The sequence below is a fragment of the Microcaecilia unicolor genome, chromosome 4, assembly GCF_901765095.1.
Source record: "Microcaecilia unicolor chromosome 4, aMicUni1.1, whole genome shotgun sequence".
NCBI classification, from domain to species: domain Eukaryota; kingdom Metazoa; phylum Chordata; class Amphibia; order Gymnophiona; family Siphonopidae; genus Microcaecilia; species Microcaecilia unicolor.
This window is the reverse complement of record NC_044034.1, coordinates 97,000,831-97,024,408: the sequence shown is the minus strand read 5'-3', so window position 1 is coordinate 97,024,408 and position 23,578 is coordinate 97,000,831. Positions and strand designations below refer to the sequence as shown.

The 23,578-nt window shown below is 44.4% G+C and overlaps 1 protein-coding gene across 4 annotated transcripts in view; it reads right to left on the bottom strand.

The window, feature by feature from the left end:
* Positions 1 to 23,578, bottom strand: part of ERICH6B (glutamate rich 6B) — a 124,855-nt gene that overhangs the window by 81,085 nt on the left and 20,192 nt on the right. For all 4 annotated transcript variants that reach the window (XM_030200510.1, XM_030200509.1, XM_030200511.1 and 1 more), the window contains exons 3-6: positions 22,915 to 22,975; positions 22,064 to 22,194; positions 7,353 to 7,427; positions 3,948 to 3,997 (exon numbers count right to left, since the gene is read on the bottom strand). In XM_030200510.1, coding sequence (XP_030056370.1) covers positions 3,948 to 3,997; positions 7,353 to 7,427; positions 22,064 to 22,194; positions 22,915 to 22,975 — 317 coding nt within the window. The remainder of the gene's footprint in view (positions 1 to 3,947; positions 3,998 to 7,352; positions 7,428 to 22,063; positions 22,195 to 22,914; positions 22,976 to 23,578) is intronic.

Sequence of the window (23,578 nt, the reverse complement as noted above, 5' to 3'; positions counted from 1 at the left end):
TCAGAGAATTTAGATAATACAAGCAGATTATCATACAAAATCTTCTTCGTTCTAAATATTGCTGACCCACTATCCTTTAAAAAATTTCCTCAGAAATGTTACTACTAGTTAGATCAGTACCAGCTAGAGAAACTGGCAATGGAGAGCCCAATGATAATTTAATTAGGGCAGGCACAGCATGAGGGAGTCAATTGGACACTGCCAATTCCCCTTAAGGATACTCCTTCACAGTGTCAGAACAAAGGAGGTTTAATGACAGGAAATGGCATGATGTCAAAAAGCTGAAGCCTGCTCTCCCAGGAGCTGCCATCTTGGTATGTCCAAAACAAACTATAAGTTGCTGCATCAGTGCATCCACATTGTTATCATACATTGTTTTATCTCAGTTATATTTAGAAACATGCCAGCATGTGTAGCAAAGGGATATACACAGAGGAACTACATATGGGAAGCTTTCAAATAAATAAAATAAAGCTGCTAGAGAGCATGTGCAGCAATGAAAGGCTTCCAGGAAGAAGGGAGTTCAGTCCAGAGTGTTTATAACTGAATCATTCCATACAGATAGCAAATGAGATGGATTTTCAATATCATTTTTGAGACAATCAATAAATAGTTGCCAAAATCTATCTGTCTTGATCTTACCTCTTGTTAACAGAACCTCACACTTAGAATTATAGATTTATTTAGACATTGATATGCTTAAAGTAAACATTGGCATGAAATGATCTGACCAAAAAACTGCCAATTAACATCAGAAATTAGAATAGATGGATAAGATACAATTAAATCCAATGAGTGTCCCATATTACTTTTTTTTAATCTGGCTCAAAAATTAAAAAAAAAGATTTAAATTGCTGCACATTAGTATCCAAATCATTCTCAAGATGTAAATTTAAGTCACCTATTAAAACAAATCTAGCATATAAGGAAGCATAGTGTGAAATTAAGTCAAAGAAGATCTGCTGAATTCTCAACCATAAGCCTAGAGGATGATAGAAGAAGCCCTACCAAATTAGATGCCTTCATAGAATCATCACTTAACTAAAACAATGCTAACTCTAAACCTTCTGCAAACTTAAATTCAACAACATTTAGGTTTAAAAAGATTTAAAGATAACAGCTACATCTCCACCCTTCCTAATAGTTTGACAAGAGTGAAGAAAACTATATCCTGGAGGACAAATCTGTGATATAATAGGACTTTCCAATTTATTCAGCCTAGTCTTGGTTATACAAACAAAACCTGGATCATTATGTATGATTAAATCATGAACTAACAATAACTTATTATTTAAAGAACAAGCATTAAAATATAAGCAAGGAACTGGTGTTGTAACATCGGGTTTCATCAGTTCATTATCTTCCCAAACACATATTTATTTACTTAATTTCCTTTAAATTCATCAAACATTTAACAGTGTAGCTACCAACATCAGGTTTAGCATAATTCTCATCCCATTGTACAGTTCTTAACTTTGAATGATTGCCCCTACATTTTTTAATAAATACATTAGACCTTGTAGAAATTATGGTCTCAATTGTTTGATTAGAAGACTGAAACACATCCAGCAAATATCATATTGTAGGTATATTATTAAACAGTTTAGGCTTTTCGTTAAGGCTAATCACCGTAGGAATTTCTGTAAGAATAACGTTACAATTGAGGGAGGCCTCAACCCACACAATAAAAGAAGAACCCAAAGCCACCGGATGATAACTCGATTAAAACTGACTAAAAAACATATAACAGTCTTGCACCAGCTGATGCACATTTCCCAATTAATACATTCAAAATTAATACATTCAAAATAAAAAAATTTTCTACCTTTGTAGTTTGAGTATCTACTTTTTCATTTAATTTGATCTGTCTCTCTTCTATTTTTCTCTGTTCTTTCTGCCTTTCCAGGATCTCCTGTCGATTTGGCATTTCTTCTCTCTATGTCCACTGTCCATCTTCTCTCTGCATCCCTGTTTGTCCTATCCAGCATATTTCCTCTGTGCCCCTGTTCTTATCCTCCCCCACCATATTCAGCATCTGACCTCTTAGTGTCTCTATTCTCAACTTATATTCAGCATGACCCATCTCTGTCTCTATACCAACCCTTTTCCATCATTGCCCCTCTGTATCCTTGTATCTAAGCTTACCCTTACCCACCATGTCTTCGCTATGCCCTGTCCCTCCCTTCTCTTTTCCCTCATTCCTGCACTTCCCCCATTCGGGGTCTAGCATTTCTCCCCTTCTCTCTCTCCTGTCCCTCCCCCCTTGTAGTCCGGCATGTCTCCCTCTCTCCCTACATGGGTCCAGTGTCTCTCCTAGAATGGGGAACTATGATAGAGATGTTTAAATACTATCATGGCTTAAATGCGAGTCTCTTTCAATTGACAAAAAGCTCTGGAATGAGGGGACATAGGATGAAGGTGACAGGGGACAGATTCAGTAGTAACCTGAGGAAATAATTCTTCATGGAAAGGGTGATGAATTCATGGAATGGCCTTTCAGTGGAGGTGGTGGAGTTGAAAACTGTATCTAAATTCAGGAAAGCTTGGGACAGGTACATAGGATCTCTAAGGGAGAAGAAGGGATAGTAGATGGCATGGATGGGAAACTGGATAGGCCATATGGTCTTTATCTGCCTTCATTTTTCTATTCTTTTTTCTCTGTTTTCTCTATTTCACCTCCCTCCCAAATCTGGTCTCTGTCTCCCTCCCCAGGTCTAGCATCCCTTCTCTTTCCTTCCTCCAGTCCAGTCCAGTCCAGTCTCTCTCTCTCTCAGTGGCGTTCCTAGTGTGGATGGCACCCGGGGCGGATCGCCGATGCGCCCCCCGCCTGCGAAATGACACCCCCGGGTGCACGCCACTGGGGGGGTGCCACGGCGCGCGCCTGTGGGCTCTGACTTCGTGAACTTCGCTCGTTTGCTGCAGCTCCCTCTGCCCCGGAACAGGAAGTAACCTGTTCCGGGGCAGAGGGAGCTGCAGTGAACGAACGAAGTTCGCGAAGTCGGAGCCCACAGGCGTGCGCCGCGGCACCTCCCAGCGGTGTGCACCCGGGGCAGACCACCCCCACCGCCCCCCCCTTGGTACGCCACTGCTCTCTCTACTGTTGTTCCCCCCCCTTTCCTGGCAGATCTAACATATCGCCTTTTCTCTCATCTTCTCCAGTACCAGTATATCTCCACCTTTCTTCTCCCCCCCCACCATCTAGTATATCACTATTTTTCTTCCCTTCCCGACCCCCATGTCCAGCATACCTCTACCCCCCACCCCCAGGAAGGGGGCCAAAAAGCCATGTTTTTAAATGGCTTCAAAACACCCAATAATAAGACTCCATTTTTAACCCTCCTAGAAGCTCATTCAGGGGGTCTTTTACTAAAGATTAGCTCGAGTTATGTGCAACAGGGCCCATTTTATTCCTATGGGCTATGCTGCACATAACTCGAGCTAATCTTTAGTAAAAGACCCCCTCAATACCTTGGAGGCTGCATCACTACAACAACTATACAATGAGGTCAGTATCCTATAGTCATGAGGATTAGGAATTTCCAAAATGATAAACTGTAATTTCTGCTATGTCACTGCACTGACTATACATAACAGTGAATAGAATTATTTTTGGGCTTTGGTGAGATTAGCAGTGAGTTTCCAGGACGGGGGGTGAGGGGGGGGGGGGGGGGGAGAAAAAAACCTGGACTTGAGGGATTATGGTGGCTCAATATTGTAACTTTCTTTGTTGAAATGTTTCTCATTTCCTATTGTATGTTTTTATTTGTTTTAATATATGCTTTACACGTTGATTTTATGAACATTTTATTGTACCTTGCCTAGATCTGTGGATAGAGCAGGCAATATTTTTTTAAATACATAAATGAACTGACACAGTCAGTTTTTGCAACATGTCTAGCATCCAAGGAGAAGAGAAGGTCTGAATTTTCATGGACTTCTGTGCCTACCTGCTCATCTTCCTTGTTTTTTGAAGTCCAGACTTTCTCTACTGTTCTACCTATGGAACAAACAGACAAGAGGGTTTTTTTTCCCACCTAAAAGAAACTTTAGATTAACATGCAAATACCCATTAAAGATAGTGCTGAAGAAGGAGCAAGACTGGAGGATGCTTGTCTAGCTATCAGCTTCATTGACTGCTTTAATGAAGCATTGTAGAATATATTATGGGAAAGGAACAGGGAGAAATTATTTTATTTTCTGCACAACCCCTCTTCAGATAGCTAACTACTAAAGCTGGCCCCTAGTGCATGGGTTCAGTAATCAGTAATGTCTCAAAACGTGATGGATCAAGAAACAAAGGAAAGATAAAGCCTGAGGTAATTCCTGAAAAAAAAATATATATATATACACACACATGCGTGTCTAGGTTTAAGATAAATGAATAAGGGTTTGACAGTGTGCACCATGTTCGACAATAACAAGGTAATTTATGCACTCTTCTACACATTTCACGCTGATGTCTATCTGTAAAAATGAACTAGGGCTTGATTTCCTTTGCATTCCTTCATTCCTGGGATGTCATTTGCAAGAAAACTTGCTAATTCTGATTTGCTACTATTTATGGCAATATATGATGATGCATAGAGAGGTAAGGGGTTGACTCTCATGAGCCATTTTAACCTGATTTAAGGCAAGTCATTTTTTCTTAAAAAAATAAAACCTAAACAAACAAAACATACATGGTATGGCAAGGCCCCAGATGTTTGAAACATCAGAGTTCTTTTTTTTTCCTTTCCACAAAGTCCTACATTTCTCCAAGGGGATACTTTCACACATTCTCATGTGCATTTTGAATGTGATCAATTTGTACAGCTGTCAAAACTTTCACTGGCACAAAACTGTATGCTCAGACTCGGGTCCTGTTTCCTGCCTCATGAGAAATCCTCTGCATAATAAGTAATAGGGCTGTGATCGTTAAGATGTAATTACATCCCTGGGGGATTTTACCAGACACAGGGACCTCAGCTCCTCACATCATGACAATGACTTCATCAGGCTCAGCTGCCCAGTACAAAATCTTGTTAAGCCGAGGAGGTTTGTCAAGCTTCTGCAGTTGCTCTCAGAGCTTATGAGGCTCTCCAGACCCCAGGGTTCCTGCATCTGTCTCTGTATCTACTTTCTTCCAGTAATGTGAGCATTAAATTCCCTCCTTCAAAAAGAAAAAAAAAAATAGACTATGGGCTATGATTTATGATGGTTTTACCCTTGGGCACAAAATGAGAGAAAACCTTTTGATAAATGAAACTTTAAGTCTTCTTTTAAAAAAAAAAAGGTACTGTTCAGAGCACTGAATTAACACCAGTGAAAGCAACGTGAATGCACTGGGTTTGAGAACAACTTTTGAAGTTTGGTTTCAGGAAAAGGAATAGCATTGCTAGGCTTCTGATGACAATTAGATTTGAAAATCTGGGATTCTTTTATGCTGGGCTGGTTTGATACACAGCTGGCCCTTCCAGGGCTACTTAAGCATGCATGGGAGAACCTTTATTTATAGTTAATTTGTAGATGAAAAGTTAATACAGCTGGGATTTCTGCAAATAATCAGTTCGTGCTGCTTTCTGCACTAATGTTTGAGTCTGCTTGCAGAAAAAGAAATGCCGGGACCAATTTTCACAGGTGCTGCTCACTGGATAAGTGTTGATGAGAAGAATATGCAGTGTCACTAACTGTGCTGGGGCAGTCCATGTGTGGAGCTTGGGTGAAACTGGAGATTATGAGATCAGATTCAGGGGGTCTTAGCCAGGGTAGTGTTTTTAGCTTGCGGTAGAAATCAGCTGGTGATAAACACAGAGACGCCCATTATATTCCTATGGGTGTCTCAGGCAGTTAACCAGGTAACAAAACTGGATAAAGTTAGGATAGCAAAGAAAACAACAAGAGGAGGAGAGGAACCTCACGAAACCGTGAGAAACACTGGTCTGTTTTGTTTCTTAAAGGTAGGATAGAGCATGAACTTGTACTGAATCCTGCTAAGTCAAAGGCTTTTATATTTTTCTGATGGGACAAGAAGTTAGCTTGTTAGGCCATTTTCTGTATCAGTCCAGCCTCTTAGCACTTAGTAGGTAAACAGGTATATTACGCAATATAACCGGCTATCCACTAATATTCAGCGCTTCGCCGGCTAGGTTTGGCGGCCAAATTGGGCCACCAAAATAACAGGCTTATCTTTGGCTGGTTTAAACTTAACCAGCCAGCTCTGAATATTTTGTTCGGTTACATTTAAACCAGCCAAAAAACACCGGGGTATTCAATGTTGGTCACTGGAAACTGCCAGCATTGAATATCCAGGCTGACTGCGGACTGTGGGAGTTAGCCATGTTCCCTCCAGCAGCCTGAATATCGAGCTCAAAATCTATTTGGGTTTTTGTCCGCTCTCTGATTCTTAGTCAGTTGGACTACTGTAATTCTTGTTTTTCATGGCCTCCAAATGCAGGACTTGAGTCACCTTAAGACAATCCAGAATACGGCCATAAGACTTGTTACTGGTGCTAGAAAATGCCACGCAACACCTTTGCTACCAGGATCACTTATAAACTTCTCAAGCTAACTCACTAGATTTGTTTCTCAGGGTTCCTATTGTTTCTTTTTTGCTATCTCATCCCCTATGTACCTAATCAGGCTCTATGCTCTACTGAACACCAATTGCTGGTGTGTCATCCTACAGACAAATCTGTTATGAGCATATAGGTAACTCACTGTTCAACGTAACTGCCCCTTTTTTATTGAATGCCATGCCACTTTCTTTACGTCTCGAACCTTTATTTTCAAAGTTTAAAGCATGTCTGGAAACCTATTTTTACAATAAAGTATATAATGCTTAACGTAGTTCAAAGGGGATGGAAAGGAATAAAAGGCAGAAAACCTTGCTTGCAAGGCTGAGGTAAAGATGGCCTATCCAGAAGGCAGGAGGACATAGGCCCAGTTAATGAGGAAAAGACATGTGACAGTGGAATGAGAAAGGACCAGGGTAGGTCTCTGCTGAGGAGAAAAAGGTGGTCACATGCAAGGAGATGACCAATAGGAGTAAAGGTTACAAAACTAATTAGGAAGCAACTTACATTAGCTGTCAGCATAATACAACTGAACAGAAACATGCACACACAGTCATGGGGGCAGAACAATCATACTGGATAGAAGTTTGAGAGGCTTGTACCCATTTAGTAAGCTCTTTTGGAAAGGATGTATTATACCTGAATACTATTGTGAGCTGCATTGAACATTATTTGCAAAGAATGCTAAAAATCTCCATACTGTTATTATGATTATTAAATGTTCTACAAAGACACAATATCTGTTTTCCAGGACCCATTTCCCCTCCCCCACTCTCTGCTTCTTTTTCCAGTATTTCTTACCTTGACTTTTTGCCCCTTTGGACTTGTTCTTCACATGGGCATCTTCTGCGTTCTGCATTTTCAGCCATTCCGTTGCTGTCACCGGCAGACAATATCAACATTATGTATTAATAACGAAAACACATTTACTGTAAGGTCAACAAGGTGATTTAATACTGCTTGCTTGCTAAGGGTCTGAAATAAATTCTAAATCCAGTGACAGATCAATGATACTAAAATTGGATTTTAAAAATTAATAACCAAGAGAACTGAGGGTTGTTTGATGGATGAAAGCAGCTTTGCTTTGCTTAAACATAATGACCACGTAATTCAGCCCACATTTTGTTAACATATGCCCTGTATACCTCAAAAAACTGTTTTGTAAAATTATGCCTGTTCCTGTAATATATTTTTTCTTTATTAGGCAGATGGCCGAATTCGATAAAACTAATTTTTCTGAGGTGCGGTTGATGTGCTGTACTGGGATATTAGCAGCACATTAGACCATGCCAAAAGTTCTTTTCATGTAGGAAGTTACCAGTTTGGCCAGTAAGTCTGGCTTATTTGGCAGTTTGGCTCATATAAACTGCTCTAGATGGATAAATATTTAGGTCTGGACTGACTCTCTGGACATGACAGACTGAACAGTTAAGTCACCAACCAGTCTCGCCAAAACAAAAGTGAATGGATAAGGGTTGAATGGCATTGTACATCCCTAGGTATTATATTTTTTTATGGTGTTTCTAGATAAATCATCAACTTTTGACTGCATTATTTATTGATATCCTCCTTAAGTGACAAATCTGCTGGTGTAGGCCCCACTATTCACTCCTAGTTTAGGTCTGTTTTAAGAGAGCGTGTTCAGCAGGTAAAGAATAATACCAATTTATCCCATTGGAAATCTTTATGTACTGAAGTACAAGAAAGCTCTACCTTATTTACTGTCTTAGAGACTAGATAGAGGCCAGTCTGTGATCTATTAAAATGTATACGAAGATTGAATGAAAAGTAATGCCTCCACCTCCATAGCTTTTGTTTAAATGACGATATTGCAATGAATAAAAAAAACAAAAATAATGCTTAAAACTTGCTCTATTACATATATTTACTTTTCTACATAGTTGTCACCATTCGCCACACATTTCTGCAAGTTTTTGAAAGCCATCACTAAAGAACTTCACTTCTTGCCTCTTCACCCAGTTGCTCACAGTCCTTTCCACCTCTTCATTCAAGTCGAACAGATGCTTCCAAATGTATTCCTTCAATTTTGAAAAAAGATGGAAATTGCATGGCCCTATGTTTGGGCTGTTTGGCAGATGGGGTAAGACTGTGAGATCCATCTTCACAATTGCCTCTGTGGTATTTCATGCTATGCAAGGCATAGTGTTGTCATGTTGCAACAAAATTTCCTTCTTGTGCTTCCGAACTCAATTCAAAGTTTTCAGGATTGCAATGTAATGCTTTTGAGTTGGTGGTTGTACCAGGTTCATGGAAATTCATGTGAACAACATCATCCATGTCCAAAAAGATTGTAACCATGATTTGTCCTGTAGAAGGCTGTGTTTTGAATTTTTGCATATAGGATGGAGCATCAGCATATACAATTTTGAAAAGGAAACAATAAAATTAAAATAATATTCTAGCCTCCACTGGAAGCCAATGGAGGAGCATATAAAAACTAGAAAAACGATCAGATCTGGGTAGCACAAAAATAAGGTGCACTGCTGCGTTTTGTATTGTTTGAAGCTTTTAAAGATTTTTTTTGAATGGGCAAGGAATGCAGTTTGCAGTTAATATAGAGGTCATTTTCACAAGTTGATAGCTAACATCGTATTTTACATGATGTAGCTGAATGCATTTCATGTTATCAATGCTGTTAACACACCTTAGTCACCATTGCTCTGCATTAACTCCAAAGTGCGAGGGCACTCCTAACATTTAACTCAGAGGTTTGGCACCTTAGTAATTAGACCTCCAAAGGTTTTGCACCTTGTCCGGAATACCATCAGGCCTCTTAGGATGTCATTCATATGATCATGAACAGAAGCAAAAAAAGGACCGATCTCCATGGGTCAGGAAGCAGAAACCAAAGAGCAGCAGAGATGACCAAAGACCAGTATGGCGTCAAAACAGGTAATCTTTAATTAACCAGGGTTAGCTTAGCAGAGTTTAAGAAAGGTTTGGACGGCTTCCTGAAGGAAAAGGCCATAGAATGTTATTAAATGGACGTAGGGAAAAATCCACTATTCCTGGGACAAGAAGTACAAAATGCTTTGTTCCGTGGATCTTGTTGGGTGATTGTGACCTGGATTGGCCACTGTCGGAGACAGGGTGCTGGGCTAGATGGACCTTTGGTCTGTCCCAGTGTGGCGATGCTTATGCCTTATGTCTTATGAATACACTGCGAGAGGTACACAACCACTATGGGAAATCGACATGGGCCGTGTTTCGGAGAGTCCACAGTACATAAGTCCAAAAGTGCATACATCAAATGCACAAAGCTGTGTATGAACTCACAATATGTAGCAATGAACCTATAGGGATACTTAAAAAGTACCTTCCTCTGGGCGCTAAAAAGCAGGTACAAACCTGTTAGTCATAATCTTCAATAGGGTCAGTCCAACAGCACTTCTCCACTTTATATAGGAGCAATGTTGGACTGACCCTACTGAAGGTCAAGTCCCCATGGAGGGGAATAATCAAACGGCGCCGGCAAAATACATGGCTGGCGATGTATTTTGGCGGTGCCGCAAACAGCTGGCCAGACCCGTATTTTCGAAAAAGATGGCCGGCCAACTTTTGTTTCGATAATACGGTTCTGGCCAGCCAAATGCCTTGGATTTGGCTGGGGTTTGAGATGGCTGGCTTCGTTTTTTAGCGATAATGGAAAGTTATGTTGGCCATCTCAAACCCGGGCCAAATCCAAGGCATTTGGCCGTGGGAGGAGCCAGCATTTTTAGTGCACTGGCCCCCCTGACATGGCAGGACACCAACCGGGCTCCCTAGGGGTCAGTGCGGTGGATAACTCCCTTACTTTGGGAGCTGAGCCCCCCCAACCCCTCCAAAACCCACTACCCATAAATGTACTGCACCTACTAAAACTGCTCCAGGGACCTGCATACAGCCTCTAGGACTTGTTGCTGCTGTATAACTTTGGCACACCAGTTCACACCTGAAGACTAATCTCTCTGAAAAAGTCCTTTCTTGAAATAAGCACGTTTACTCACAGTTAACTGCAGATCAGAGGTTGTGCCCCACTAGCAAAGAGTCCCCTGGTACTAAGATTAGCAGTAGGTCAGAGCTGGCACAGTGGTGTACAATGCCCTCTTTCAGCACCATTCAAGGTAATAACTAAGTTCTCTAACATGGGTAACACAGGAAAGGGAACTAAGGTGAAATTAGATCTTACCTGCTAATTTTCTTTCCTCTAGACCCTCCAGACCGGTCAAGACGCGTGGGTTATGTCCTCCTACCAGCAGAGGGAGACTGAGAAACACTGAGCTTTTGAATACTGTATATATAACCTGTGCAGTACATCCACTAGCCAGTATAACCCTGACAAAGCAGAGAAACCAAAACAGCAACTACAACTAACAACCCTGTACGTGGTCACTGCCAACTGGACACTTTCTTCATATCTTTCATTGTGCCCTTTTTATTGTGTGTGCTTCCACAGGTGGACTCTCAAACACGGTCACACCTAACCAGACTCAGACCAACAAAAGTCTGAAACATAGAAACCACACTCAACAGCTGCCAAGATAGAACAACAAAGAGACCAGACCAAACAAAACCTCCTGGCCTAAAGTACAGACAGGGCGGGCCTTGACCGGTCTGGAGGGTCTAGAGGAAAGAAAATTAGCAGGTAAGATCTAATTTCACCTTCCTCTACGACCCTCCAGACCGGTCAAGACGCGTGGGAAGTACCAAAGCAGTAAACATCCTAAGGGCGGGAACCACGAAGGCCAGAGGTCAACACTGCAGCCCCAAAACCTGCCTCGTCCTTGGCATGCACATCAATCCTGTAATGCTTAACAAACGAATGCAATGACGACCAAACCGCCGCTCGACAAATATCTAACGGCGGAATCATACTACTCTCCGCCCAGGAGGTCGCCATTCCCCTGGTAGAATGAGCCGAAAATTCCTTAGGGACCACGCGGCCCTTCAGCAAATACGCCGACGCAATTGACTCTTTCAACCACCTAGCTATTGTAGCTTTGGAAGCTGCCGCACCCTTTCTTGCACCACCATGGAGAACGAACAAGCGATCAGACAGTCTATAGTGCCGAGTTCTGGAGATATAACAGCGCAAGACTCTTCGCACATCTAACTTGGCCAGTCGACGCTGTTCCGCATCCCCCGCAGAATCACCCAAGACTGGCAAGGAAATAACTTGATTCACATGGAACTCTGAAACCACCTTGGGCACAAAGGACGGCACCGGGCGCAACGAAACCTTCTCCTTGGAAAAGGACAAAAAGGGTTCTCTACAAGACAAAGCCTGAAGTTCTGACACCCGCCGGGCTGAAGTAATAGCCACCAAGAACACAGTCTTTAGGGACAGATCCTTATCCGAAACAGAAACCAAGGGCTCAAACGGCGGCCTCACCAAAGCATCCAGTACGAGATTCAAATCCCACGGAGGCACCATCCGCCGCCGGGGCGGCCGCAGTAACTTAACACCCTTCAAAAATCGAACCACATCCGGACTAGAAGCTAACGACTTCCCCTGGATCTTTCCACGAAAACACGACAAAGCTGCCACCTGTACCTTCAAAGAAGACAAGGCCAGACCCCTGTCCATACCATCCTGCAAAAACTCCAAGACATCTGTCACCGACGCTCGAAAGGGAAGAATTTGTCTACCCGCACACCAATGCTCAAATACTCTCCAGACCCGGACATACGCCAACGAAGTGGACTGCCTACGCGAACTCAACATCGTCTCGATAACTCTGGGCGAAAAACCTTTCTTCCTTAACCTGTGCCTCTCAAGAGCCAGGCCGTAAGCGAGAACCGAGCCGGATCCGGCATAACTATCGGTCCCTGACACAACACCACTGACTCTGACAACGGCAGAGGGTCCGCTACTGCCAACCGAACCAGATCTCCGTACCACGGCCGACGCGGCCAATTCGGGGCTACCAAAATCACTTGACCGTGATGCCGAGCAATGCGCTGAACCACTCGACCGACCAACGGCCATGGAGGAAACACATACAGCAACTCCTGCGGCCAAACCATCAGGAGCGCGTCTATGCCTTCCGCTCGCGGATCCCTCCGTCGACTGAAAAACCTCTGAACGTGAGTATTGCGGGCTGTTGCCATGAGATCCATCACGGGAAGTCCCCAGACCGACACAATGCGATTGAACACCGCCCGATGAAGCGCCCATTCTCCTGGGTCTAGAGCATGCCTGCTTAGGTAATCTGCCTCCACGTTGTCTACTCCAGCCACATGTGCCGCGGAGAGCGCTAGAAGATGAACCTCCGCCCACTGACACAACAGCGCCGCCTCCTCCGCGACCGCCTGACTCTTTGTGCCCCCCTGACGGTTGACATAAGCCACGGCGGTGGCGTTGTCGCAGAACACCCGGACTGCTTTCCGCAACAGCACACTCTGAAACGCCAGAAGCGCCAGTCGAATGGCCCGAGTTTCCAAACGATTGATGGACCACTGAGCTTCTACCTGGGACCAACGACCTTGAGCTACCTGACCGAGACAATGGGCCCCCCAGCCCTGAAGACTGGCGTCTGTGACGAGGACCACCCACTGTGGAGCCTCCAACGGCATTCCCGTGTCCAGATTTCCTGGGTTTAGCCACCACCGGAGACTGAGGCGTGGGCTTACCGGCAACTGAAGACGTACGTCCAACTCCTGCGACAGGGGTGACCACCGACTGAGAAGAGCTGACTGCAACTGCCGCATGTGCGCCCGGGCCCACGGAACTACCTCTATGGTGGCCGCCATCAACCCTAGGACTTGTAGATACTCCCGGGCCGTCGGAGCCGCCTCCGACAGGAACAGACGAATCTGACCCTGCAACTTGCAAATCCGAGGGCCCGGCAGGAAGACTCGACCGGTTCTGGTATCGAAACGAACTCCCAGATACTCCAGCGACTGCGACGGCACCAGGTGACTCTTGGCGAAGTTCACTACCCAGCCCAGAGACTGAAGAAACTGCACCACCCGAGCAGTAGACACCTCGCTCTCCGACTGGGACTTGGCCCGAATCAACCAATCGTCCAGGTACGGGTGCACCAGAATACCCTGCTTCCGCAAGGCCGCCGCCACTACAACCATGATCTTGGAAAATGTCCGAGGAGCCGTTGCTAATCCGAAAGGCAGAGCACAAAACTGAAAATGCTTTCCTAAAACCGCAAAGCGCAGAAATCGCTGATGAGCGGCCCGAATGGGGATGTGCAAATAAGCCTCCGTCAAATCCAAAGACGTGAGAAACTCCCCTTCCTGCACCGCGACAATGACCGACCTCAATGTCTCCATGCGAAAAGAGGGGACTCTGAGAGCTGCATTGACCGCCTTCAGATCTAGTATAGGCCGAAAGGCATCCTCCTTCTTCGGGACCACAAAATAGATTGAATAGCAGCCCAAGCGGCGCTGAGCGGGGGGAACAGGGACCACCGCCCCCAGACTGATCAAACGAGCCAGAGTGTCCCGCACCGCTGCCCGCTTGAGCCTCGAATGACAAGGAGACTCCAGAAACCTTTCGGGAGGCGGGCCGTCGAACTCCAGAGCGTATCCGTCTCGCACCACCTCGAGAACCCAATGATCCGAAGTGATTTGGGCCCAGTCCTGGTAAAACAGACTCAGCCGAGCCCCTACCCGAACCAGAGCCTGGGCCCGCACACCTTCATTGCGAATTACGCCCCGACGCCTGTCCTCCTGCGGGAAAATCACGCCCTCCGCGCCGATTGCCCCGAAAGGACTGAGTGCGCTGAAAGAACCGACCTCTAAAGGGACCACTAGTCCTCCCGGGCCTATACCGGCGAGCCTCCTTAAACCGACCTCGGGAGGAAGTACCCCTGAAAGCCGCCTTAGGACGAAAATCCGGAAGGCGAGGGGCCTTGGTATCACTGAGCCCGCGCACCAACTTATCCAAATCCTCACCAAAAAGCATGGACCCCTTAAAAGGAAGCGAACAAAGCTTGGCTTTGGAAGCCGCATCTGCGACCCAACCTCGCAACCACAGTGCTCTACGTGCCCCCACCAGCATAGCCATATTCTTGGCCGAGGCACGGAGCAAATCATACAGCGCGTCCGACAAAAAGGACGATCCCATTTCCAATTTGGCTAATTCCTGCACACCGGAGGTCCCAACCTCCACTGAATCATCAAGCAGCTTCTCGGCCCATCGGAAACACGCCCGCGCAACCAGCCCCCCACAAACCGAGGCCTGCAGGGCCAGGGCCGACAAATCGAAACTCCGCTTGAGGAATGACTCAAGCCTCCTATCCTGGGGATCCCGGAGAGCAGTCCCCCCGTCCACCGGAATAGCCGTGGCTTTTGTAACTGCTGTCACCACCGCATCTACTGTGGGTGCCTTAAAGGAATCTCTATCCTCCTGTGGGAGCGGGTACAGTCTAGACATTGCTTTAGACACTTTACAGGGAGAATCCGGCGAATGCCACTCTTGAAACACCATATCCCGGATGTCCTTATTCATGGGAAAAGACCTAGCCTGCCTCTGAATCCCCTTAACCAAGGGGTCCACCTGTCTAGCCTCCCCCAAAGCCGCTTCTGGCTGCTCAAACTTAAGGGTTGAAGAGACCTGCTCAATGAGCTCCGCAAGCTCCTCCCTGTGAAAAATCCGCACTACGGAGGGGTCCTCCCCAGGAACCACCAACTCCGGATCCTGAGGACCCTCAAACCCCTCAGGGTCCCCTACATCACTAAAAGCACCTTCAGAGCCTACAGGAGAGAATCCCTCCTCGTCGTCCCACTCAAAACGAGGCCTCTTAGACACTGCCGAACTAGGCCCCTCCCCTAAAGGAGTGGGTCCCGCCTTCCAGGCTTGATAGAGGGTCCAAACAAAATCCGGCGGAAAACCAACGCCTCCTGTACCCTCAGGCCCCCCTTTTGGAGCCGATCCGGGAGCAGCAGGGCCAAAAACAGCTGATTCCGCGGGACGCGCGGAATCCAAAATGGCGGCCGTTCCCGCCAAAACTAAATTCGCCGAAACCGTCCCTGCCGACGCTCCTGCCGCCCCCAACACCCCCGAACTCGCCGGGACCTCCGCGCTCAATACCGGGGGTGCCGCCATCGGCGAGGCCTGCTTCGGTTCGCCGCACAACCGGCACTGACCTCCCGGAGCTTCTACTCCTCGGCGCGAGCACGCGCGACAGCGAAGGAGTTTGCCTGCCATGACCCCGAAGCTCCCAACACGCTGTGCAAAACGGCGCCAAAAGAAACTTTTCACTCACCGCTTCCCCAGCACAAGCACTCGCACTGCTCTCACTCGCTACAAACAGGGAACGGACCTGCCGTCCGTTCCTATGCAGAAACAGCTTCAGATAGCTCTTAAAGAGACATCACCCAAATTTTTGGCAGCTGAGAAGTGAGGGGCTCTCAAGGCTACAATATTAGAAAAGCAGCCGAGGCACAAAGCTGCCAGGGTCTCCAAGGAGAGCAGCACAGGGGGAGGGACCTGAACACAGGTGTGACACCCCAGGGGGGAAAAACTGGGCCCCACTGGACCCAGGGCCCCGAAGCACTTACTTTTTTTTTTTTTTTTTTTTTTTTTTTAAACCACGTACAGGGAATAGTGAAAACACATTAAATTTGGCAATCAGAGAATAAATCCCTTAACCGTATAATCCAGCTACCTCACCAGACTATTGAAGACTGCACAGGCTGTCCATCTACCTCTGCTGAGACTGAGAAAATACTGGCTAGTGGATGTACTGCACAGGTTATATATACAGTATTCAAAAGCTCAGTGTTTCTCAGTCTCCCTCTGCTGGTAGGAGGACATAACCCACGCGTCTTGACCGGTCTGGAGGGTCGTAGAGGAAAAGTGGCTTTAAAAAATGGCCACTACCGCATGGACTACAACAGGAAACAAAACAGGGCACACTCTGACCCAGTAAGCAGGGGGAAAGCACCAGGGGAGTAGAGCCTATCAACTACCAATACCTACACCCACCACAATGCATTGCTGATGCAAATAACAGAAAAGGTGTCACACTCACCCCAGAGCCACATCACAAGCAGGAAAAGGCTGTCGGAGGACAGAACACATTCTGCTGTCATGGAGGTGGGTACGGCATTTGAGGCTGGCATACAGGCTGGAAAAAAAAGTGTTTAAAGTGGGGTTTTTTTGGTGGGAGGGGGTTAGTGACCAATGGGGGAGTATGGGGAGGTCATCTCCGCTTCCTTCCGGTGGTCATGTGGTCAGTTGAGGCACCTTTTTGAGGCTTAGTCGTGAAAATAAAAGGAACAAGTAAAGCCGGCGAAATACTGCTTAACGCCGTATTTTTTTTCCATTATCGGCGAAAGCCGGCTATCTGGTAGCCATGCCCATACCCGCCCATGTCCCGCCTTCACTTTGCCACCGACACGCCCGTTTGAACTTTCGCCGGCGAGGCGACGGGAAAGCGGCGATGCTGTCAAAAAAAGCAGCTTTCGGTTATACCGATTTTGCCGCTTTTCCCAGATCGCCGGCCATCTCCCGATTTGTGTCAGGAAATGGCCGGCGATCACTTTCGATTATGAGCTGGATAGTGGTTGTGAACTCTCCAAGTGTATTCATGCTAACCCTTATTAATTATTAATATATGCTTAACATGAATGAACTATCCTCAACACAGAAAAAGACAAGTGGAAAAACAACTTCAAAGGATCAATCCAAGACAAGAGATAAGATGCTCCAAAAGACTTTATTGAGGACCCAACACGGTCCGTGTTTCGGTTTTTGAAAAAACCTTCATCAGGGGTCTATAACATAACAACAAAAATATATAAAATAACAAAACACATATATGATTAAATAAAAGAAAATAATAAAATTGTTATTGCTCAAAAACTTACTAAATATTGAAATATATCACAGTAATATCAAAATGATAGACATAACAAAAGGAAATTTTTAATTAATAGAAGGTACATGATTAAAAATAAGTTATGGATCTTATATTTATATTTTTAATCATGTACCTTCTATTAATTAAAAATTTCCTTTTGTTATGTCTATCATTTTGATATTACTGTGATATATTTCAATATTTAGTAAGTTTTTGAGCAATAACAATTCGGACATTTACGATATTGGTCGATTAACGTGTCGATATAATTTATTTAATCTTTTTGTAATATTTAACTATTTTCCTCATTTACAAATTTTAATAGAGACCACATTTTATGAGCTCCATTGTCTATCAGTATATCTTCTGTGCAACTACTGATTGGTATGTTTAATTTTATTTCAATTCTATTTTTATTTGATATTTAATCATATCCTTATTTATATGTATGGACTAAGAAATTTTTCGTTACCCATTTAAAACACTATCTGTTCTTTCATTTAAAATTATTAACATTATACATAATTATTCATTGAGTCACTGTGTTCTATTGTAGATAAATTTCTATAATGTCAATTAAACTAGATAGAGTCGATTTGCTCATTACCCATTTGGTCGCTTGTCTGTTGGTATAATAATAACACTTGGTCGCTTGTCTGTTGGTATAATAATAATATTTTGTTAATATATTAGATTCTATGTGAGTATATTTGATTTATATTAGGGATGATTAATATATTTTTAATATTTCTAATATTTTCATCTTTTAAATTTTTAATATCATTATGTTTTTAAAAAAAATTGATTGTAAGACATGTGATTTGATTTGTTTATTATTTTCTTTTATTTAATCATATATGTGTTTTGTTATTTTATATATTTTTGTTGTTATGTTATAGACCCCTGATGAAGGTTTTTTCAAAAACCGAAACACGGACCGTGTTGGGTCCTCAATAAAGTCTTTTGGAGCATCTTATCTCTTGTCTTGGATTGATCCCTTGAAGTTGTTTTTCCACTTGTTTTTTTCTGTGTTGGACTTTTGTGGAAATTTTTGGACCTTTTTTGATATATATGAACTATCCTCAAGAAATGCCAGCCCACTAAACAGAAACTATCTACTCGTACATCTACCCAATGCAAAAACACCATCTACAAAACTATCTACACAGCAGGATTTAGCTACCTGGGTTCCAAATGGTAGAACTCAATACCAAAAACCATAAGAAGCATCACAAATCTCCTCCAATTCAGAAAACCTACCTCTTCAAAAAATTCTACAGCTAAGCACAAAGATATTGTTGCCTTCATTTCAAATCTACCTCTTCAAAAACTATATGAATAAATATCACCAAAACTCTACAAGTGAACACAACAGCTACCACTACCTTCTCCTCTTCAAATCTATCTCTTCAAAAACTCTATGAATAACCACACAAACTATAAATGTCCTCTCCACATTGCACAACACTATTGTAACTCCACCAAAATGTAAATTGTAAGCCACTTTGAACTGAAACTTGTTTTTGGATAATACTGGGATACAAGAATGCATAAATAAATTAAAAAATATATCTATATGAAAGATTATCTAAGAGACTGTTTTGGCTCCATACTGGTCTTTGGTCATCTCCACCATTCATATGATCACATCATACTTGTTTTGCCTTCATTACACTGGGTCTCTATTACCTGGCAATCAGGTTTAAAATGGTCTCTTTGATCTTTACCCCCTGATTATTTGAAACTGATTTCTCCAATCTGTTCAGTTCAGTTTGAGGGACAAGGATTACGGTGCAAGCAAAGACTCACTATCTCTCTTTTGTGGTTGCCGGCATTGCATTATGGTACACCTCAAAGGATGCTTAGGGGATGATTTTCTCAAGCACAGAAAAATGGTGAGAGCTTATTTTCATACTCAAGCTGCCTGATATTCAGCGCTATTTAATTGGCCAGGAATGGTTAAAGCAGGCTAAGTGCTAACATTCAGCGCGAAATAGCCAGCTATCTCTGCTGAATATTAGTGCTTAGAAGCTAGCCCAGTCACTGACTCTGTTGTGCCAATATTGATTAGCCGAATGGCTAAGCTTAGCAGCCAGATAGACCTATGAAAATAGAGGTCTATCTTTGACTGCTATAACTTAGCTGGTCTACCAACGAATATCGGCTTAACCAGCTATTTGCATAGCGGCCAAAAAAACCCTGGAAATCAACGCCGGTCTCTGGATAGGGCCTGACATTGAATTTCTAGGCTTGCTGCTGGCCACAGGAGGCAGCCCAGCTAACTCCTTGGTCTGAATATTGTTCACAGTTCATCTGTTTTCTACAGTTTTCTTTTTCTGTTGTATTTTTATATTGTTGCTGCATTTCCGGTAGTTTCATTCATATTTTCTATGCTCCACTTAGATCTATAAGGATCAATGTACAGTAAATATTTTCAATAAAAAAAGCATTTATTTGTTTCTAGATGGCAAGTATAGACCTGCCTTTCAGTTCTCTGCCAGGTTTGCTAGCCTCAGGAAGGTTTGGGGGTATCACCATGGAGGGAGAGATCATTCGGGATATGACTTTCAAAAAATACCAAATGCTTTAAAAGTACACATCTTGCCAAGAAGCTGCATGATTTGCTGGTAGGCATAGCTGGGTGGAGATTCTATATAGTGCACCTAGAGATCCAAGCGGATTTGTAACAACGTACATATCTTTAACAAGATAATGAGCGCTGATAACAGCACAGCACTTAACAAGCAATAATGAGCACTAATTGGCACTGATTACAATTTACGAGCAGAACTCGCTAAGCATATTCTGTAACAAACTGCGCTGAACTTCTAACGCATGCAGGCAAAAGGGGCATGGTTATGAGCGGGGAAATGGGCGTCTCATGGGTGTTCTAAAATTGAAGCGCATAGTTATAGAATATGGCCCTGCGCATACAAATCTATGCACCGGGATTTGGTGTAAATGGATGCACGTAGTTTTAGGCGCTGAGATATCCATTAAGCATATTCTATAACTGGTGCCTAAATCTAGGCACAGATTATAGAATACGCTTAATCGGCACTGATTTCAGCACCAATTTTTTTAGGCGCCATATATATAGAACTTCCCTCTTTATGTGCAAACATTTACACCTACTCTTAAGCAGGTGTTCATGCCTGTACCTGCAGTCAAGGTGTGATTTCTGCCAAGAACATTAGTGTTTTATAAAGACACATAAGCACCTATGTGTGTTTATAAAATAGCTCCTAATTAGGTACTGACTTAGCTACTTAAACTAGGCGCCCTATGATAAAATTACCTTCATGGTTAATCTTAGAAAAAAACAACAACAACAGTGTGTCCAATATCTTTTGCTTTGGTGACAAACATTTCACATTTGTTGCTCTGTAAGAAAGATTGGCTGCCTATTACGCTATTGGTTAGCTATGCATAGCAAACTATTAGTAGGAAATAGCCAAAGGTCAAATCAGCTTGGCATTTCTAGCTAATATAATCAAGATGCACAGCTTTAAGTTGGTTACGAAGCGTTATAGCTAGTAATCTCTGCAGAAAGTACCGGTAGCTTTGCTTATGAAATCCCTCTCGGGAAAAACAACTGTCTCTAGGATACGGCTCTATACTGTCATCAGTAACTTGAGAGCAACAAAAGGCTTATTTATTCTATAGGCAAAATGTCTCTGTTTTAAAATATGGCAACTAAAACCTTGCAGAAAGAGAAGGAAAATTTTTCCTCTCTATCTATCAGTGGCATAGCTAGGTGGGGCCACGGGGACCTGCCCCCCCAAAATTACCTCCGGGCCCCTGGTTTGCTGGCGGGAGTCCTCAACCCCGCCAGCTGAAGCCTTGTCCAGTGCCGGTCTCCGGCACCGCCCTGCTCTCTCTTCCCCCTCACATCCTGCACTCTCCTTTTAGTGAAACTGAGCAACCCCTGCCAGCCAAGGTACTTTGCTGCAACAGTGGGTGGGGAGCAGGGCCGCCGAGAGGGGGGGACAGGGGGGACAAAATTCCCGGGGCCCGGGCCTCCAAGGGGGCCTGGCGCCGCAGTCCCACCCGCCACCGCCACCGGGCCCCTTCCACCCGAACCCCTGCCAGCAGAAGTGCTGTCTTCTGTTCTGACTCCGGCGTGCGCGGCCCACACAGACACCCTCCTCTCAGCTGATCTTCGGTGTACTCTGCAGGGCTTCTGTGCGTCTGATGTGCAGGACGTCAGATGCACAGAAGCCCTGCAGAGTACAGCGAAGATCAGCTGAGAGGAGCACGTCTGTGTGGGCCGTGCATGCCGGAGTCAGAAGACAGCACTTCTGCTGGCGAAGGTTTGGCTGGAAGGGGCCAGGCCCGGTGGCGGAGGCAGGTGGGACTGTGGTGCCGGGCCCCCTCGGGGGGGGGGGCAACGACAACCTGGGGGATGGCAATGGGGGTGGGGCCCAGGGGCGGCCTTGTCCCGGGCCCGGCCCAGTCTCTCGGCGGCCCTGGTGGGGAGTGGCAGGGCGCTAGGGGGAGCGGAGAGGTGGCGGAGGGGAGTGAGGTGGGGGGGGGGGCAATGGTGGGGCGGCAGACTAAAATGTGCCCCCTACCTCGAACTCTGGTCCTCTACCATTGCGAGGTCTGGCTACGCCCCTGTCTATACATGCATATATTGCTCTGGAAGTTCATTTTTTTGCTGTTAGTGTTGTACTTAACTGGGCTCACCTTTTTCAACTGAAGAGCCAGATGAGCTCCAATCTGTCTGCGTCTGGGCAGTCGCGTGCAAAGGCCCTTTACTATCCGGTGTGTTGTCATTCAAACTCCCGGAAGAAACAAAACTTGACGCTGCGTACACACTACAAAGAGGCCAGACCAGAATAGCAGCTTCAGCAATTTCAGGCACAGGAAAACTGATCATTAATACTTGACTCTTGGTGATAAGTGAGATACTGTAACATGCATCTCCTGTTCTAGTCAGGCTTCCATATAATCCTCTTCAGACAAGCAGGGGGTAGAAGACGGAAAGAATGGTGAGAGGGAGAAGGTACAAAGCAATGGGAAGGAAGGTGGTGTGAGGACAAGTTAATAGAAAGTCCTAAGGACTTGTGAAAAAAACAGGGTAACATGCATCTAGCCTCTGACAATTTACTATTCTTCGTTGTATGCTATTCTCAGTGTCTCTCTGGAGGTCTAGGATCCCAGAGGTCCTTAACATAACATTTGGCAAGCCTACAAGTTAGATTTTCTTAGGTGCTCTTGCACATCTGACAAAATGACAGCTTAGGAAGACATTTCTAACATTGTTTTTAATTTTCTTTGTAAGACTGTGCAACCTACAGTATTAAGCAAGGCACGAACTGTCATTATGAACATGCCTCCTCAATGACTGTATTCAAGTCTCCAAGATATCAATGTAGCACTTCTAGGGACCTCTCGGTTAATCTGCCACATCTTTCACAAAATTATCCTTATGTAAAACATCAGAGTTACTTAACCCTTTTCACAGATGGTTTATAAAGCCCATGTGAATAAGTCAATGGAATGATCTAGAAAAGCTTATCATTTATTTTCCTCACCTCGACTTGGTTTCTGAGCTGGATCCATCCTGGGAATGTGTTGGCAACATTGTCCAGAACTCTAGGGAAGGAAAGAATCCTTTTGTGTAAAAATCCACCATCTTGGAGAAGCTTTGTCCTCTCACTATACGATTATATGTCTATACTGTAACACAACGTAACAGAGACACTTTTATCTGCTATAAATGCACTGGCCAGGCATCTGAATCATTCAGGACGTCATTTACTAGCAGTATGCACTAATGCAGTCAACGCACGTTATTTGGTGAAGGTCCATTTTATGCAATGAGCCTGTGGCAACGGACCAGTGCAAGAGTATTGGCTGTCCTTGTCAAACCTTCAGTTTTACACCCCCCAAAATTAATTTTTAGGTCTCTAGCCCCTCTTCTCCCCGTTCAGGATTTTGATAATTAACATCTACAGTCACATTCACTGATGATCACTGTTCCCTCTAAGCAGAGTGGGAGTCCTCCATTACAGTTCTGCCAGTGGGGGGTGCTGTTTCACTATTACATTTTTAATAGTGAGGGACAGGCAAGCTCTGCAGGACTCCAGGAAACCTGCCTATCCCTAGTGATTGAAAACATAATATTGACACACCACCACCCCTCTCCCGGCAACAATGTAATTGGAGGACTCTCACTCAGCTTAGAGGGAACAGTGC